Below are 18,933 nucleotides of genomic sequence, written 5' to 3' on the forward strand. Positions count from 1 at the left end.
TTTGTGGGGCATGGCAGACTGCTGCCCAACTACTCAGGCATAGACTGAGAATACAGTCCATTTTTTCAAGTTTGGCTCCGAGGGTGATTTCTGGCTATGGTTACCACTAGATGGCCCTGTCTTCTGTCAGCTACTCTGAGTGGTACCTTTAAATCATAGACAACTGCAGACTTTCAGCTGTCAAAAATAAAACCACTGAGGGAGAGGCCTTCCTAAGTACAACCTTCTGACAGTGCTAATGCTATTCAAAAATGATTATTTTTAAAGTTGTTTAAGCCTATCGTTTCTTTTAAAATTCGATTGAAGGAATAATTGGAAATGGAAATTACTAAGGAAGTTTGTACCATAAAACTATGTTCATCTTTTTCCTACATAAAAGTGTTATGTCGACCAGCCTGGCCAACATGGTGAAACCCCATCTCTAATAAAAATATGAAAATTAGCCGGGCATTGTGGCGTGTGCCTGTAATCCCAGCTACTGGGGAGACTGATGCAAGAGAATCACTTGAACCCAGAAGGCGGAGGTTGCAGTGAGCTGAGATTGTGCCACTGTACTCCACCCTGGGCAACAGAGCAAGACTCCGTCTCAAAATAAAAAACAAAAAACTTACAACAGAATTGTTCTGGAAAGGGACTCTGCTTGTTAGTACATTTCGTGGATGCTAAAAATCAAAGCCTTCTTTGGATTTCTACCTTTCCTTTTTTTTTTTTTTTCCTCTGAGAGAGGGGCCCCCTCTGTTGCCCCAGCTGGAGTGCAGTGGCACGGTCATGGCCACAGCTCACTGCAACCTCAGCCTCGACCTCCTCGGCTCAAGCCATCCTCCTGCCTCAGTGCCCCCAAGTAGCTGGAACTACAGGCATGTGCCAGTACACCCAACTAATTTTTGTATTTTTCTGTAGAGACAGAGTTTTGCCATGTTGCTCAGGCTGGTCTTTTTTTTTCTCCCCATTTATTTGTAGAGATGGTCTCGCCATGTTCCCTGGGGCTGGTCTTCAGCACCTGGGCTCAGACGATCCTCCCACCTTGGCCTCCCAAAGTATTGGGAATAAAGTCATGAGACACGGTGCCTGGCCCCTCCCCTTCCCTTTTTGAGGGGGAAGAGAGTTGGCTGCAGGCTCCCTACTCTATCCCCTCCTTCTCCCTCGAGGAATGTTTCATCTCGGCAGAAGAAAGGGTGTAACTTGCGTCTCTAAGGCCTTTGATTTCCCAATTCCTCTGCCTGCCTGATCCTGGAAAAGTTTCCCCTGGTCATTTCTTCACTTGGGAGATGATTATTTACATTAGTAAATTTTTCGGCACACAAAATCCCTGAAGCTCTGTTTTGAATATTGAACTTCCCCACGGCATCTAAATGTGTTACCAGTATACACATGGTATTGTTGGAAGCCATCCAAAGACTACCCGTATTTGCATTCCTATTTAAAGGGATATAAAAAGACTCCAAATACAAATATGAATGATCTGTGTATCTTTTTTTTTTTTTTTGAGACAGAGTTTTGCCCTTGTTGCCTAAGCTAGAATGCAATGACATGATCTCGGCTCACCAGAACCTCTAACTCCTGGGTTCACGTGATTCTCCTGCCTCAGTTTCCTAAGTAGCTGGGATTACAGGCACGCCACCATGCCAGGCTGATTTTTTGTATTTTTAGTAGAAATGGGGTTTTGCCATGTTAGCCAAGGTGGTCTCGAACTCCTGACCTCAGGTGATCTTCCCACCTCGGCCTCCCAAAGTGCTGGGATTACAGGCATGAGCCACCGCGCCTGGTCAACTTTTCTTTTTTTAATGGAATAAAAATGTTAAATTTAGAAGAGCGTGATATGCTGTTAATATTTCAGTATATTGAAAATATTGGCCAAGTGCAGTTGCTCACGCCTGTAATCTCAGCACTTTGGGAGCCCAAGACAGATGGACCACCTTAGGTCAGGAGTTTGAGGCCAGCCTGGCCAACGTGGCGAAATCCTGTCTCTACTAAAACTACAAAAATTAGCCAGATGTGGTAGCACACGCTTGTAATCCCAGCTTCTCGGGAGGCTGAGGCGGGAGAATTGCTTGAACCTGGGAGGTAGAGGTTGTGGTGAGCTGGGATTGCGCCACTGCACTTCAGTCTCTGTCACTCAGTGACAGAGACTCCATCTCAAAAAAAGGAAAGAAAAGAAAATATTTGTTAGTAAAATGAACATGATTGCTAAAAGAGCCAAATAAAGTTATAATACAAAAAGTAGTATCATAAAAGAAAATTATAAATTCTAAAAGCATTCAAGGAAGCTGTCTTTGAATTTGAAATGCATTGTGTATAAAATATCCACTCAGTGGAAGATAATATGTGTCTTGTGATATGTGGATATAGACCTCATTGATTTCTAATGATGCATTAGAATTTGTTAGTACTGATAGCCTGGGAAGAGTTCTTGGGAACCTCTTCATCACTGCTGCTTCATCAGGATGATGTTTCTGAAATGATAGAAGCAGTCGAGTCTAAAGCTGTAAAATCAACAGCATCATCAACTGCATTAGGTGCCTTAGATAAAACACTCAACTTTTTGGGACCTCAGTTACCATATCTGTCAAATGGGACTTAATAAATCCACCTTATCTACCACAGGATTGTTGTTTTGATTCTCTAAAGGATCTTGCTGTAGTGGCTTTGGAATTAGACAAACATAAGTTCAAATACCAGTTCCACCACTTACCAACTACGTGATATTGAGCAGCTTATTAACACCTCTAAACCTCAATCCTTTCCTGTAAAATGAGAATGAATGACAATCCAGTGAGAAAGAATCCCTGTAAATCCCAGAAGCAGTGCTGATGTTGATGGTGGCATTTGATAAGGAACTCCTGAAGTCCTGAATAAAAACAGAATACATAATACTTAATTTAACTTGGCCAGGCGCAGTGGCTCACGCCTGTAATCCCAGCACTTTGGGAGGCCAAGGCGGGTGGTTTGCTTGAGGTCATGAATTTGAGACCACCCTGGCCAACATGGTGAATCCCTGTCTCTACTAAAAATACAAAATTAACCAGGCATGGTGGTGGGCGCCTGTAATCCCAGCTACTCAGGAGGCTGAGGCAGGAGAATTGCTTGGAACCTGGCAGGTGGAGGCCTCCAGCCTGAGTGACAAGAGCTAGACTCTGTTTCAAAATGAATAAATAAAAATAAAAAATAAAAGATTAATTTAGCTTACTAGGAGAAAAACTGCTCTAAGAATCTCTGGATTACAATGTCACATTTATTTAACATGAACTTCATCTCTTGATTATTTCAACCCATTTCATGAAACTTACTAACAATGAAGGATAGGAAATGTTCTTGTTTCCTATGTCTTTAAGTGTTCATTTTTTTTTGGTCAGGCTTTATATTATCACCTAGACTGGCATTTACCAGATTTTTTTACTTGTTTCTTTCAGTGAGTGTGTCCGCTTGAAACCAACTGATATACAGCCCGACATCTTCAGCTATCTCTTACACTTGATGTACACTGGGAAGATGGCACCTCAGCTCATCGACCCGGTTCGATTAGAACAGGGGATCAAGTTTCTGCACGCTTACCCGCTCATCCAGGAAGCCAGCCTCGCCAGCCAGGGAGCCTTTTCTCACCCTGACCAAGTTTTCCCGCTGGCTTCTTCACTGTATGGCATTCAGATTGCAGATCATCAGCTGAGACAAGCCACCAAGATTGCTTCAGCACCTGAAAAACTTGGGCGAGATCCAAGGCCACAGACCTCCAGGATAAGCCAGGAGCCGGTCCCAGAGGCCTCACAGCTTTCCCAGCTGACTTCAAACCTGGCCCAGGTGAATCGGACAAATATGACTCCCTCAGACCCCCTGCAGACCTCACTGTCTCCAGAACTTGTTTCCACTCCTGTTCCTCCCCCTCCTCCCGGGGAGGAGACCAATCTGGAAGCATCTTCCTCCGATGAGCAGCCTGCGACCCTCACGATAGCCCACGTCAAGCCGAGCATCATGAAGAGGAATGGGAGCTTTCCCAAGTACTACGCCTGCCACTTGTGTGGACGGCGCTTCACCCTCCGGAGCAGCTTACGTGAACACCTCCAGATCCACACGGGAGTACCTTTCACGTCCAGCCAACAGGGAGAAAGCCGCGTCCCCCTGACTCTCTGTAGCAATGCAGCTGACCTCGGGAAAGATGCCATGGAAGTGCCTGAAGCCGGGATGATAAGTGACAGTGAGCTGCAGCACATCTCCGATTCGCCCATCATCGATGGGCAGCAGCAGTCGGAAACCCCACCCCCCTCAGACATTGCTGACATTGACAACCTGGAGCAGGCCGACCAGGAGAGAGAGGTGAAGAGGCGGAAGTATGAGTGCACAATATGCGGACGCAAATTTATCCAGAAAAGCCACTGGAGGGAACACATGTACATACACACCGGGAAGCCTTTCAAGTGCAGCACTTGTGACAAAAGCTTTTGCAGGGCCAACCAGGCTGCCCGCCATGTGTGCCTCAACCAGAGCATCGACACCTACACCATGGTAGACAAACAGACTCTGGAACTCTGCACATTTGAGGAAGGGAGTCAGATGGACAACATGCTGGTGCAAACCAACAAACCCTACAAATGCAACTTGTGTGACAAAACATTCTCCACTCCCAATGAGGTTGTTAAACATTCATGCCAAAACCAGAACTCGGACGTCTTTGCCCTAGAAGAAGGGCGATCCATTCTCCTGGGCAGTGGGGACTCCGAAGTAACGGAGCCTGACCACCCAGTGTTAGCTTCCATCAAAAAGGAACAGGAAACCGTCTTGCTAGACTGAATGTCACTTATCTTTTTAAAAAACTGTCATTTTTACAAAGACTGTCTTCCTTCCCTTCCCTGAATTCAGAACTATAGTTCTCCATGGCATGATACAAACAGGTCCTTGTTCCCTTCTCCTCTTCCCCTTTTCTGCCTCCTAGCCCCACCTCTGTCAAGTCTGTGCATTATAAACCTGGAATGTATCAACTTTCATGCAGGGGATATTGGAAAGATAATGGTCATTATACCTATAAACTCAAACAGATTTTAACAGGTTTTAGATTATTTAAAAGCATACTTGGAACTAATGAAGGGTATACAATAAAACAACTGGAATCCAATTTGGTAAGCTAAAATTATGACTTTCCCTGGGTAAAAAGTCTTCTCAGAAAAACGATGTCAGAAAATACAGCGTGCTTCTCAGAGATACAGCTGGGCTCTGTACTATGCAAAATCTCGAAGGTGTGGGGAAACTTTAAACCCAAGAAAACGTTCTTAGTATTCATCCTCCAGGTGTCTTTCTTCAGAATGCATCCTTTGAGATTATGTCTACTTAAGAAAAAATCATTACTTAAGAAATCCACTTTAACAAAACACAGAGAAAAAGTAATAATGTGATGGCAATCTTAATTTTTGCATACAACATGACAAGCTGTGAGTTTGTCTGTTTGTAAGAGAAAAATGTGTGGGTGCTTGCTCTAAACAGGTGAATGAATGCACTTGCCTTATCTCATTGCTGGCTTCTTTCCAAGTTGAGCAACAACAAAATGCTGTATTTTCGTTTCTGACAAATTTGGTTTAAAAATCAAATTTGAATGTATAATTCTATAATTGTCTTTCTGAATAGAAAATGACCTGCCATTTTCTAGCAGCTGCCAGTGATAATTTGTTTTACACTAACTTTTAAATCAGTGCATATACTTCAGGGAAAAGGATATAGGAATATTCATCTTACAGGGGAATTTGTGAGCAGAAGAGGTAGTAACTTTAATGACTGAAACAGTCAATGCTGACAGTTTACTGGCAACATTAATCGAGGCATCAAAAATAAATGGCAAAGAGAAATCAGGACAAAAAAATCTAATTGCTGTTTGGGAAAAATACTTGATTTTGATGTTTATTCTCCAGGTTTTTTTTTTCTTTTTTAATGCCTGAAATTTTCTCCATTGGCCCGAAAGCAGTAAAAATTGTTCATTAATATTCCCTTAGGCCAATAAAAGAAGGGCCTCACAGGACAAAACAGGAGCCAGAAATAAGGACTGAAGGGGAAGGGGAGAAGAGCTGATAGCTATACTGTATGTATATGTTAAAAACTGAATATCCCACCATCCTATTTCATGTATAGTTGAGTTCTCAAATTTGTAAGTTTTTATACATCCTTTCATTGAATAAACATTTAATTAAATGAGTGTATGATTTCATCTCTATCTCTTTGTCAACCCAAAGAGATACAGGAAGCGGGTGTGTAACAGTGCTTGAGGAATCGTTGCTGTGTCTTCTCTTGTCTGCAGAACTTTGGGCAATTGCTCTAACCTGAGTGGTATTTTCCACACTTGTAAGATGAAGATGTTCATAACTGCTTTGGGTCATAAGTTTGTTAGAGTCAAATGAGTGAACTCTGTAAAGATGCCGTGATCACCTTGCCCCAACATTTTTATTTATTTATTTATTTATTGTTGTTGTTGTTGTTGTTGAGATGGAGTCTCACTCTGTCACCCAGGCTGGAGTGCAGTGGCGCAATCTCGGCTCACTGCAACCTCCACCTTTCAGGTTCAAGTGATTCTCCTGCCTCAGCCTCCCGAGTAGCTGGGACTACAGGTGTGCAACACCATGTCCTGCTAATTTTTGTATTTTTAGTAGCGATGGAGTTTTACCATGTTGGCTAGGATGGTCTCCATCTCTTGACCTCATGATCCTCCTTCCTTAGCCTCCCAAAGTGCTGGGATTACAGGCATGAGCCTCCCGCCCGGCTATTTATTTATTTATTTTGAGTGTGTCGCCTAGGCTGGAGTGCAGTGGTGTGATCTCAGTTCACTGCAACCTCTGACTCCTAGGTTCAAGCGGTTCTCCTGCCTCAGACTCCCAAGTACATGTGCGTGCCACCACGCCGGGCTAATTTTTGTATTTTTTTTTTAGTACAGGGTTTCACTATGTTGGCCAGGGTGGTCTTGAACTCCTGACTTCGTTATCCACCTACCTTGGCCTCCCAAAGTGCTGTGATTACAGGCTTGAGCCACCATGCCTGGCCTTATTTTATTTTTGAGACGGAGTCTTGCTCTGTAGCCCAGGCTGGAGTGCAGTGGCACAATCTCAGCTCACTGCAACCACTGCCTCCCAGCTGGGTATGGTGGCATGCGCCTGTAGTCCCAGCTACTCGGGAGGCTGAGGCAGGAGAATTTCTTTAACCCAGAAGGCGGAGGTTGCAGTGAGCCGAGATTGTGCCATTGCACTCCAGCCTGGCAACAGAGTGAGACTCCGTCTCAGGAAAAAAAAAAAAAGAAAGAAAAAGAATAAAAAAGGCAAGCGAGAAGCCTTTGATTTTGCAATAAAGAGAAAGCTCAGGCAAAAAGTGTAAGGCAAGGCTTTTCCTGTTCATCTGGTCTACTTTCTTATGTTTGGCTTTAGATCTAGTTTTCTCCAAATTATGTTAAAAAGGAAAAAATATTTTCCCAAATATGCAAGCATTCCTATGAGCTAGAAGCAATAGCTACCGCTTCTTCACTCTGCTGCCCAGGCGGAGGAAAAGGGGAAGGAAAAACATTTTTACCTATTAACCTCTTTATTCTGTCATTAAGGAAATTCACTTATTATAGCCTTTCTATAGCTTTATATTGCCACAGTTTCAAACAGGTTCCTGGGTGGTGCTGATGCTGGGAGCCATACTTTGAGCAGCGCAGCGTGGCTATATCACTTCTGCTATGATGCAGGTTCCTGGGTGGTGCTGATGCTGGGAGCCATACTTTGAGCAGCGCAGCGTGACTATATCACTTCTGCTATGATGCAGGTTCCTGGGTGGTGCTGATGCTGGGAGCCATACTTTGAGCAGCGCAGCGTGACTATATTGCTTCTGTCCTGCCTCGGCTCTACTTGCTTCTCAGAATTCTAATAACCAGAGGATCTCATGAAGGGCTGCAAGGGCATTTGTGCCAACTGTGGTGTGATTATTCCTTTGTGGCAAGGGCTCCTTAATGAGCTGTGGGCAAGGTGCAGATCTGTGCATGAACTCTTAGAAAAAGTCCATGTGTGGGAAGCTCTGCGATTTATTCTAAATCTCCCTGTCTTTTTTTCTCAATGCCTTCCTAATCTGCCAGCACAGAATAAAATGTAGCAGAAAGTAACAAATAACCTAAGTTATTTTTAAAGAGGCCATCTGTATGCTCTTCCTTATTAAAAGGAAGGCAAGGATCCTGATGAAAAGATGAAATGACATTAGGTTATTTGCCAGGGTCACACAACTTGATTTTTTTCAGATAGGGTCTCACTCTGTGCAGTGGTGTGAACATGGGTTCACTGTAGCCTTGACCCCCTGGGCTCAAGTGATCCTCCTGCCTGAGCCTCCAGAGTGGCTGGGACTGCAGGTGCACCCCACCACAGCTGGCTAATTTTTTTATTTTTTGTAGAGACAGGGTCTCACTATATTGCTCAGGCTGGTCTCAGACTCCGGGGCTCAAGTGATCCTCCCACCTTGGCCTCCCAAAGTGCTGGGATTACAGGCCTGGCCATCACACAACTTAGTGTTAATCACAGAGTGCAAATTTCCCAATTCCAGGGCCCTTTCTGCTACCATTATACTGTGTAGGAAACTCTTCCTAGCATTTTGCCATTTCTGTTTTTTTCTTTTTTTTTTTTTAACAAAATAAATGGACTGGCCAGGTGCAGTGGCTCATGCCTGTAATCCCAGCACTTTGGGAGGCTGAGGCGGGCAAGGCACCTGAGGTCGGGAGTTCAAGACCAGCCTGACCAGCATGGAGAAACTCCCTCTCTACTAAAAACACAAGAATTAATCAGGTGTGGTGGCATGTGCCTATAATCCCAGCTACTCGGGAGGCTAAGGCAGGAGAATCACTTGAACCCAGGAGGCAGAGGTTGCGGTAAGCTTGGATTGCGCCATTGCACTCCAACCTGGGCAACAAGAGTGAAACTCCATCTCAAAAAAAAACAGAAAGAAAATGGACTAAAGAATTTTTTTCTCTTTCCAGTTAGATGCCAACAAGCAAAGATCTGAAGGCAGCCAGCTAGAGAGAGCCAAGAGCCTGAAAAATACACCATCTGCTGTTTGACCCCTGCCCAACTCCAGTCCCCCTCCCCACCTGGTCCCTCTCTCCCTCTGGAGATGTGCTAGCAGGCAACAAATGCCCCAAAAGCAACATGGAGAGGCAAGAAGTGTGCATCACACACAAAGTGAATATTAGCTTCTAAATAAGAGCACGTGTGAATACCATGTAGATTTGGTCAATTTTAAGAAAGATCAGTGCCGTTAACTGTGAATCCACCAAAATATTCAGGGAGACAGTAGCAGTCATCAGCAGTCACTAAGTTGTTCCTGGTGGAAAGTTTGACCAAAATTTGCCTTTTTCTTGCAATTACTGATATTAACACTTTACAGTACATTTTGCACTTTACAGTACATTTTGCATCCTCATTTATAAAGCACTTTCACAATGGGAAAATCTTGTGAAGTCCAGTCTTCAGTTCCACATTCTGAAATGATGGATGGCTGAGACAGAGCAGGTGAACTCTTCCTCAGTCATCAAGCTGAAGTTTGCACATGAGATACTAAGAAATGATGCAAGGATCTTGTAGATGGTCTTCTATGTGTTTCTAAGGACACGGAGAAGGCAGAAGAATTATTGATGTCTCTCTGTTCCGAATTGTCTGTGAGACCCATATACTGAGCTGCCAACTCCACTGACCCTTGGATAGCTCTTAGACTTCTCAATTGCCCCCACGTTCATGTCAGTATGTGGCTCCATATCCAGGTTGGCAATACGGAAACTTCATTCTTTACCCCACAGTTCCCACAACAGAGAATCAGGTATTATACCCTGTTGATTTGCCTCCTAACAGCTTTGGATCTCATCCATGGATCTCCAGCCAAACTGCTCCTACTTTAATATAGGCCATTATCAGTTCTTGTCTGGATTATTATTATTATTATTATTATTTGAGACGGAGTCTCGCTCTGTTGCCCAGGCTGGAGTACAGTGGCACGATCTTGGCTCACGGCAACCTCCACCTCCAGGGTTCAAGCAATTCTTCTGCCTCAGACTCCCGAGAAGCTGGGTCTATAGGGGTGCACCACAATGCCTGGCTAATTTTTGTATTTGTGGTAGAGATGGGGTTTCACCATATTGACCAGGCTGGTCTCGAACTCCTGACCTCGTGATCCGCCCGCCTTGGCCACCCAAAGTGCTGGGATTACAGGCATGTGCTACCTCGCCTGGGCTTATTCTCTTTTTTAAACCATTTATTAATTGCATTTTTTCTTTTTAGAGACAAAGGTCTCCCTATGTTGCTTAAGCTGATCTTGAACTCCTAGGCTCAAGCAATCCTCCCACCTCAGCCTCCTGCGTAGCTGCGACTACAGGTGCATGCCGCCACACCAGCTTGCCTGGATTATTCTAACAGTGTGTAAACTAATCTCCTCTCAACCTCCAGGCCTCAACTCTCTGCAAGCTAGATGACACTGACATTTTAGGTAGAAACATTTGTCTCATGCAGGGCTGCTCTGTGCCATGCAGGATGTCAAACATCTGTGGTCATAACTCATTACGTACCGTAACACCCTGGCCATTGTGGAAATCAGACGTGGCAACACAAACCTGGGCGGAGAGAGGGACCTTTCACTAGCCCAACACTGAGGATCACTACTGTAGGAGGATTGCGTCTGTTCCCAGCTAAACCATTTCAATGACTTTGTAGGGTAAATCTCACGTCTTGAAATGGCCCCCTGGCCATCTCCGCAGTATCATTTCTGTGGCCTTTTTTTTTTTTTTTTGATGAAGGTTCACCCTTGTCTAGGCTGGAGTGCAATGGTGTGATCTCGGCTCACCGCAACCTACGCCTTCCGGGTTCAAGCGATTCTCCTGCCTCAGCCTTCCGAGTAGCTGGGATTACGGACATGCACCACCATACCTGCCTAATTTTGTATTTTTAGTAGAGACAGGGTTTCTCCATGTTGGTCAGGCTGGTCTCGAACTCTCAACCTCAGGTGATCTGCCTACCTCAGCCTCCCAAAGTGCTGGGATTACAGGCATAAGCCGCCACGCTGGGCCTACTCATTTCTGTAGTCTTTAAGAAGGACCCTAGTTATGTTTAGATTTTGAATTCTGGAGGCAATTCCATCTGCTTTTCCGGGAATTAGGTAAGCCCCTGAGGCTAACAGGGATAAGTAGGATCAAGCATAATGTAGTTTTAAAATTAGCCTTATTTAGAGTATTGCCTCTTTGTTCATTAATTATACCTCGTTATGTGAGATTATTAGAACAAATAGAAAAAAAAGCACAGGATTAAGAATTAGCACCAGGCTTTAGCACTTAATATTCTTTTGTGGGCAAATTAGACTTAGGTCTTTATTTCATTATTTAGGTATTGTTACTCTACCTCTTGTCTCTAAACATGGGTGTTACAGTCAGTGAAACTTCTCTTGAGAGATTACATGTTAAACTATGCTTCTGTTAAAATTTTTGATGGCGGCCGGGTGCGGTGGCTCAAGCCTGTAATCCCAGCACTTTGGGAGGGTGAGGCGGGTGGATCACGAGGTCAAGAGATCGAGACCATCCTGGTCAAAATGGTGAAACCTTGTCTCTACTAAAAATACAAAAACTTAGCTGGGCATGGTGGCGCGTGCCTGTAATCCCAGCTACTCAGGAGGCTGAGGCAGGAGAATTGCCTGAACCCAGGAGGCGGAGGTTGCGGTGAGCCGAGATCGCGCCATTGCACTCCAGCCTGGGTAACAAGAGCGAAACTCCGTCTCAAAAAAAAAAAAAAAACTTTTGATGTCAGTCAGGCACAATAGCTCACCCCTGTAATCCCAACACTTTGCAAGGCTGAGGCGGGTGGATCAAGAGGTCAGGAGTTCGAGACCAGCCTGGCCAACATAGTGAAACCCTGTCTCTACTAAAAATACAAAAAAAAAAAATTAGCTGGGCGTGGTGACGGACGACTGTAATCCCAACTACTCGGGAGGCTGAAACAGGAGAATCACTTGAACCTGGAAGGTGGAGGTTGCAGTGAGCCAAGATTACACCACTGCACTCCAGCCTGGGCAACAAAGACTCCATCTCTGAAAAAACCAAAAAACTTGTAATGTCAGCAAGTGATAGAAGAATATGCACAGTTGCAAGATGACCTCACTCATAACTGCAGAACACTACAGTAAAGATGTCTATTATAGTCGGGCACCACGGCTCACACCTGTAATCACAACACTTTGGGAGGCTAAGGTAGGAGGATGGCTTGAGTCCAAGCGTGGGAGACCACTAGCCTAGGCAACATAGAGAGACCTGGTCGCTACAAAAGCTTAAAAATTAGCTGGGCATGGTGGGGCAAGCCCATGGGTGTCGTAAAGGCTGAGGTGGGAGGATTGCTTGAGCTGAGGAGTAGGCTGAGGCTGCAGTGAGCCATGACTGCATGCCTGCACTCCAGCCTGGGTGATAGAGCGAGATCCTTTCTCAAATAAATAAATCATGATTATTTTCACCACCATGCTATCTTCAAATCTTGGTTAGCTTAGCCAAACCTGTGTTATCACTTCAAAGTCTCAGCTAACATTAAAATAAGGACTCAGCTTATTTTCCTAATTCCAGATATATAGGTTGGAGGCAGTAAGCAATCTGTTAGGAGAAACTTGCATGTGTGTAAAAGTTGTATCAGGTTGTCTGTAACCAGCAGGTCCATTTCCAGAATCCCATTAGAAATGAATAGTCTTGGGGCCGGGCGCAGCGGCTCACGCCTATAATCCCAGCACTTTGGGAGGCTGAGGCGGGTGGATCACGAGGTCAAGAGATCGAGACCATCCTGGTCAACAAGGTGAAACCCCATCTCTACTAAAAAATACAAAAATTATCTGGGCATGGTGGCGCACGCCTGTAGTCCCAGCTACTCGGGAGGCTGAGGCAGGAGAATTGCTTGAACCCAGGAGACGGAGGTTGCGGTGAGCCGAGATTGCGCCATTGCACTCCAGCCTGGGTAACAAGAGCGAAACTCCGTCTCAAAAAAAAAAAAAAAAAAAAAAAATAGTCTTCAAAGCCAGTGTTTGAGCTAAAAAAAAAAAAGAAAGAAAAAAGAAATGAATAATCATGGATGGGCGCAGTGGCTCATGCCTCTAATCTTAGCACTTGGGGAGGCTGAGGTGGGCAGATCACTTGACGTCAGGTTTTCAAGATCAGCTTTGCTAACATGCCAAAACTCCATCTCTACTAAAAATGCAAAAATTAGCCAGGCATGGTGGCAGGCACCTGTAGTCCCGGCTACTCGGGAGGCTGAGGTGTGAGAATTGCTTGAACCTGGGAGGCAGAGGTTGCAGTGAGCCATAATTGAGCTACTGTACTCCAGCCTGGGTGACGGAGTGAGTGCATTAAAATGGACAATTTCCCCTGCATCTTTGGGTTCTCATTCCCATGTGCACATTAATAAAATTTGTACTTTTATTTAAAATAGAATAGAGCCAGGTGTGGTGGCGCATGTCTGTAATCCGATCACTCTGGGAGGCTGAGGCAGGTGGATCGCTTGAGTCCAGGAGTTTGAGACCAGCCTAAGCAATGTACCAAAACCCCAAGTTTATTAAACATATATGTATATAATTCTCTATTCTTGACTAGACTTCAAAATAAAAGAAAAATACAGAATACACTTTAGGGGGTCCAAGACAGGAGGACTCTTTTAGGCCAGCTTGGGCAGCATGGCAAAACACCATCTCATGGTGGCACATGCCTGTAGTCCCAGCTACTCAGGAGATGGGAGGATCCCTTGAGTCCGGGAGTTCAAGATTGCACTGAGCTGTGATGGCATCACTCTATTCCAGCCTGGGCGACAGAGCCAGACCCCATCTCTACAAAATATGAAATAAAAATAGAAGTTTAAAAATTAAAGAAAAAAACAATAATAGTCATGTAGATTTGAATTTACATGACACTGATTTTGTGTTTGGGTTCCAAGCTCTACTATGTGGGAAGTGTTGGACTGTGTCCATTTCCTTTCTTACAGGGTTGGAAAAGAGGTTCTAACTCTGGTTCTGGTTATTGGTTGGCATTTCAGAGAAGGTTTGTGTGACTGTCCAAAAACTGTACATGAAACTTTATGCTGGGGAATCAGAGGTCAGCTAGAAGCTTAATGAGATTCTAATTAAAGGAGCCCAGGACCGAAAAAGGTTACGATCATGAATAGAGATTTTTGTGCATTCGCACCTATCCCAGATATACTCATTCCAAACTCTCATGATGCTCTATGAACAAAGGGTGCTAAGAGGTTGAAAGCAGAGCTTAAATGTGTGATGAATATCACAACTGACAAGAGAAAAGCAATCAAAACTGAATCACAGTGAAATTACAGAAAGAAAATCCATAGTGTTTAATTAGATTGCATTTTATTTCAATGAAAATCTGCCCCAAACAGAACTGGGAATCAGATATTGTCTTGGACTAGAGGTAATTGCTAAGCTGGAAGCTTATATTGAAAACTAAAATTTTCAGCCCTTGACTATCACAGTTCCAAACATCAAAGGAAAATATTGGAACAATGTATCTATGTACAGAGAAAGGCGACTCATGGGTACCGGAGTAAGCAAAATAACCTGAGGGGGAACATTTTATATTCCTCAATTACAAGAAGTGACGAGAGTTTACAAGTCTTGCATTGCTTTCTATTGTACATGGCTCTGTAGTAACGCCAAAAATAACAAAATGGAGGCACTTGCTCTGACTTCTGCAGTTTACATTAGATTATTATGTCTTCATAAATTAACAGCAGCTTTAGAATTATAAAACAGTATTGTTACTTCATGCTACTGTTGGTGTTCCTCTTGTTAAAATAATGTTCTCAACGGACATAGATATAGAGCGTGTACAGGAACGACTCTGGGCACATCCAGGTGGTGGTAGAAGCACGTCGTGAAGCGGCTACGCATGGAATCTCAACTGTGATGGCCAGCGGGCACCTGACCACAGGTGGCAGGAAAAGACAAACACAGGTGGAATTTAAACAAAAACATCCACTTCCCACAAACTACACAAATCTTTAATCTGTTCAAAATAGCACAGAATATGTCTTCCTGCCACAGAGAGGGAGTCAATATGAACTTGTTATAAATTGCTGTCATTTCCAAAACTTTTAGTTCCTCTTCAAAACCTGACATCTGCACTTGGATTTAAATCTCAGTTGGCGGCCAGGCACAGTGGCCAAGCCTGTGGTCTCAGCACTTTGGGAGGCCTAGGCGGATGGATCACGAGGTCAAGAGTTCAAGACCAGCCTGGCCAAGATGGTGAAACCCCGTCTCTACTTAAAAAAAAAAACAAAATTAGCCGGGCGTGGTGATGCTACTTGGGAGGCTGAGGCAGAGAACTGCTTGAACCCGGGAGGCAGAGGTTGCAGTGAGCCGAGATTGCACCACTGCACTCCAGCCTTGGCGATAGAGCAAGGCTCTGTCTCAAAAAATAAAAATCTCAGTTGGCAAAAAATAAAAATTATATATATATATATCTCTCAAAGGTTTTTTTGAATTTGAGGATTTTAATAATTAAGTATGGGTAGCTATTATAAATATTTGAGAATAATTCCTAAAAGATGACTTCTGACTACAAACAAGCCTATACACTGCTCTCTTGAGGTGTATCTTTTACTAATACTGCCAATTATGAATGAAGTTAGGTTTGTTAGCATAAAAGAAACTACTTTCAGTTTTCAAAGCAAACTTTCTTTCCACTAAAACTAGGCTTTCCAGCTAATCAGCAGTCAAAATTTAAATTCTCAAACTGGAGTACTGAGTTTGAGTACAATCTAGAAAGCTATATGCCAGGCCAGTTCTATATGTCAAGAGTAGGTGACACTGCTCTTTGTGTGACAATTGTCTGACAAAACTCTTAATGTATTAGCATGACTCACCATTTTGACATTTAAAAAATTTTTCAGGCCAGGCACGGTAGCTCACGCCTGTAATCCCAGCATTTTGGGGTCCAAGGCAGGTGGATCACCTGAGGTCAGGAGTTTGAGACAAGCCTGGCCAACATGGTGAAATCCCCATCTCTACTAAAAATACAAAAAATTACCCGGATGTGGTGGCAGGTGCCTGTAATCCCAGCTACTCGGGGTGTGTTGCGGGGGCTGAAGCAGGAGAATCGTTTGAACCTAGGAGGCAGAGGTTGCAGTGAGCCGAGATGGCACCACTACACTCCAGCCTGGGCAACAAGAGTGAAACTCCGTCTCAAAAAAAAAAAAGAAGAAAAAAAAATCCAAGATTACCTTTCAGGAAAGGCATTTTTACTATTAAGCCTTCTTAAAATTTCTTTCTAGAGACATTCGTTATTGTTTGAAACCAAAAATATTAACACACACAAAAAGACAGACATTTTCAGGAATTACCAGATGGTAGAATTGTACTAAGGATGTCAGTCTGAAAAGCTACTGGTTTATTTCAGGAAAAGCATCTCTGCCACGACTTCCCGGGAACACACAACTCAAACCAGTGAAAAACATTTTCATGTAATGACTACATTAGAAAGTTCTAGCTTATCAATTATTACCTTTATCATCCTAAGGTAGTACACACATATCCCAGGCTTCCTGTTATCTAATAAAACCAGCAAATCTAAGTGAAGCAAATCTTTTATTTAAATCAGTCATCAAATCACAACTTATCCAAATGAATGTGTTGCAACATTGTTCTTAAAATGGCACAGATATGGCACAGACACAATCCAGTATCTATCAAAATACCATTTGTAAAGAACCTGACTTATTTCATGCCATGTGTGAATGCAGTCCAGCATATAAGAGTAGAATCAAAAACTTACAACAGTGAATTCTTTTCTTCATAACATATAAAACATTTCACTACTCTGCCTCAGGATTAAGAATACTCATCGGTCCAAATAACCATAACAAATAGGATGTAAAAAGGATGGAAAGTTAATCTGCTACCAGAATAAAACTTCTTTCTAACCTCCACTGGGTTAGAAAGAAAAATTTCCCAATGACGAGAGAACATTCTGCATGTTTCAAAAGGCTTTTTAGTTTTAGCACACTGTGTGTAATAGGAAAGCGACTCATTTCAGAGTGCCACTAAATATGGACCTAATGGTTAGCGAATTTTAAAGAATTGTTCCTTGATCAGGAATGTTATTTCTAGGAAGCTCTGTTTTTCGCGGGTTATAACTGAAGCTTAAAGCTCCCCAAGGCTGCTCTATGGCACATGCCCCGTCATATATTGTGTGATACAAAAAGCATGTATTATCCTGCACATTTCCTTAAACATTAAGAAAAAATATACAATAGATACAGAAGGAGGATTACTTAAAACATACATATAAATACATAAAGAACGATAATCCAGTTTGAGAAGTAGAACTAGGTATTGCCAACTCCAGTTCCAGGTTAAGAATTTAGGACGTTAAATCAGAATTTATATGCTTATCAAGGGGAAACAGTAGGGTGGGCTTGAAAAGAGGAAATGTTAAATGGCTCTAGCTCCTGATGAAGCCTCAGGATTGTCAGGGGCTCTCTAGAAATGAGATCAGTTGATGTGCCTGCTCTCCGAGTCTCAAAGTTCTGAAATACTGGTCTTCAGTCTCAGCAGCAGCGTTCATTTTTTTCTACTTGTCTTCACATTCTGGTCTTCCAAACAGACAATGAATTTAACTGTAGAAGGAGGAAGAATCAGCATAAATAAAAGTCTCCTTTTCCTCTCTCATTTATTAACAACAGGATAGTTGTCAAAGTGACCTAATAATACCATAGTTTAACTCCGTTAAATAAACAAAGATGGGGCCTGGCACACTGGCTCACGCCTGTAATCCCAGTACTTTGGGAGGGCGAGGCGGGAGAATCACTTGAGGTCAGGAGTTCGAGACAAGCCTGGCCAACATGGTGAAACCCCATCTCCACTAAAAATACAAAAATTAGCCAGGCATGGTGGCATGTGTCTGTAATCCCAGCTACTCGGGAGGCTGAGGCAGGAGGACCACTTGAACCTGGGAGACTGAGGTTGCAGTGAGCCGAGACGGAGGTTGCAGTGAGCCGAGACTGTGTCACTGCACTCCAGCCTGGGCGACAGTGAGACTTTGTCTCAAAAACAAAACAAAATAAAACAAAACAAACATGGGTTGGGTACAGTGGCTTACGACTATAATCCTAGCATTTTAGGAGAATGAAGTGGGAGGATTTCTTGAGGCCAGGAGTTTGAGACTAGCCTGGGCAATGTAGCAAGACCCCTGTCTCTACAAAAAAATCAAAAAAAGGACCAGGAAGTGGCACACGCCTGTAGTCCCAGCAGCTACTCAGGAGGCATAGGCAGGCGAATTGCTTCAGCCCAGGAGGTGAAGGCTGCAGCAATCCATGACTGTGACACTGCATTCCAGTCTGGGTGACAGAGCGAGGCTCTCTCAGAAAACAAACAACAATAACAACAAAAAAGAAAACAAAGATGGGGAGGGTCTTGTATTGTACTCTGTTACACTGCCACAAAACTAGTGACTGTAAGTGGCTAACACAGTGAGGGTCACTCATTATATGCACTGGAAAATTTTTAAAAAATGCTCATTACTACTGCTAGGGGAAAAAATCCATTTTTTCCAAAAGAGTTGTAAACCATATTTCAGGCAGTTTAATATTAACCCACTTTGGGCAACTAGTTATTTTTATAAAAACTCAACAAGCGGCCGGGTGTGGTGGCTCATGACTGTAATCCTAGCACTTTGGGAGGCCGAGGTGGGTGGATCACCTGAGGTCAGGAGTTCAAGACAAGCCTGGCCATCATAGTGAAACCCCATCTTATTAAAAAACAAAAAACAAAAAACTCAACAAGCTAGTCGAGTGAACACAATGTATTTCTTATGCCTTAGGGTCAAACATGCACACGTGCACACTCACATGCCCTTTCATTTCCTTCTAAAGCAGTCACAGTAGGGGCTAAAACGAAGCCATTATTTTCATAACACTGATAAGACTAAATGGCATT

The 18,933-nt window shown here is 43.5% G+C and overlaps 2 protein-coding genes across 4 annotated transcripts in view; one reads left to right on the plus strand and one right to left on the minus strand.

Annotated features, from left to right (window-relative positions):
- ZBTB2 (zinc finger and BTB domain containing 2) overlaps positions 1-6,172 on the plus strand; it is a 28,922-nt gene extending 22,750 nt beyond the window's left edge. For both annotated transcript variants that reach the window (XM_021669956.2, XM_064360571.1), the window contains exon 3: positions 3,411-6,172. In XM_021669956.2, the coding sequence (XP_021525631.1) occupies positions 3,411-4,782 (1,372 nt within the window). In that variant the 3' untranslated portion in view covers positions 4,783-6,172. The remainder of the gene's footprint in view (positions 1-3,410) is intronic.
- Positions 6,173-16,364: 10,192 nt separating this feature from the next.
- The window catches only part of AKAP12 (A-kinase anchoring protein 12), a 117,847-nt gene continuing 115,278 nt past the window's right edge, over positions 16,365-18,933 (minus strand). For both annotated transcript variants that reach the window (XM_064360572.1, XM_012452280.2), the window contains one exon: positions 16,365-17,615. The gene's annotated coding sequence lies outside the window, so the exon portion shown is untranslated. The remainder of the gene's footprint in view (positions 17,616-18,933) is intronic.

The sequence above is a fragment of the Aotus nancymaae genome, unplaced genomic scaffold (genome assembly GCF_030222135.1).
Source record: "Aotus nancymaae isolate 86718 unplaced genomic scaffold, 86718_ANA_hifiasm-v0.15.2.pri h1tg000040l, whole genome shotgun sequence".
NCBI lineage: Eukaryota > Metazoa > Chordata > Mammalia > Primates > Aotidae > Aotus > Aotus nancymaae.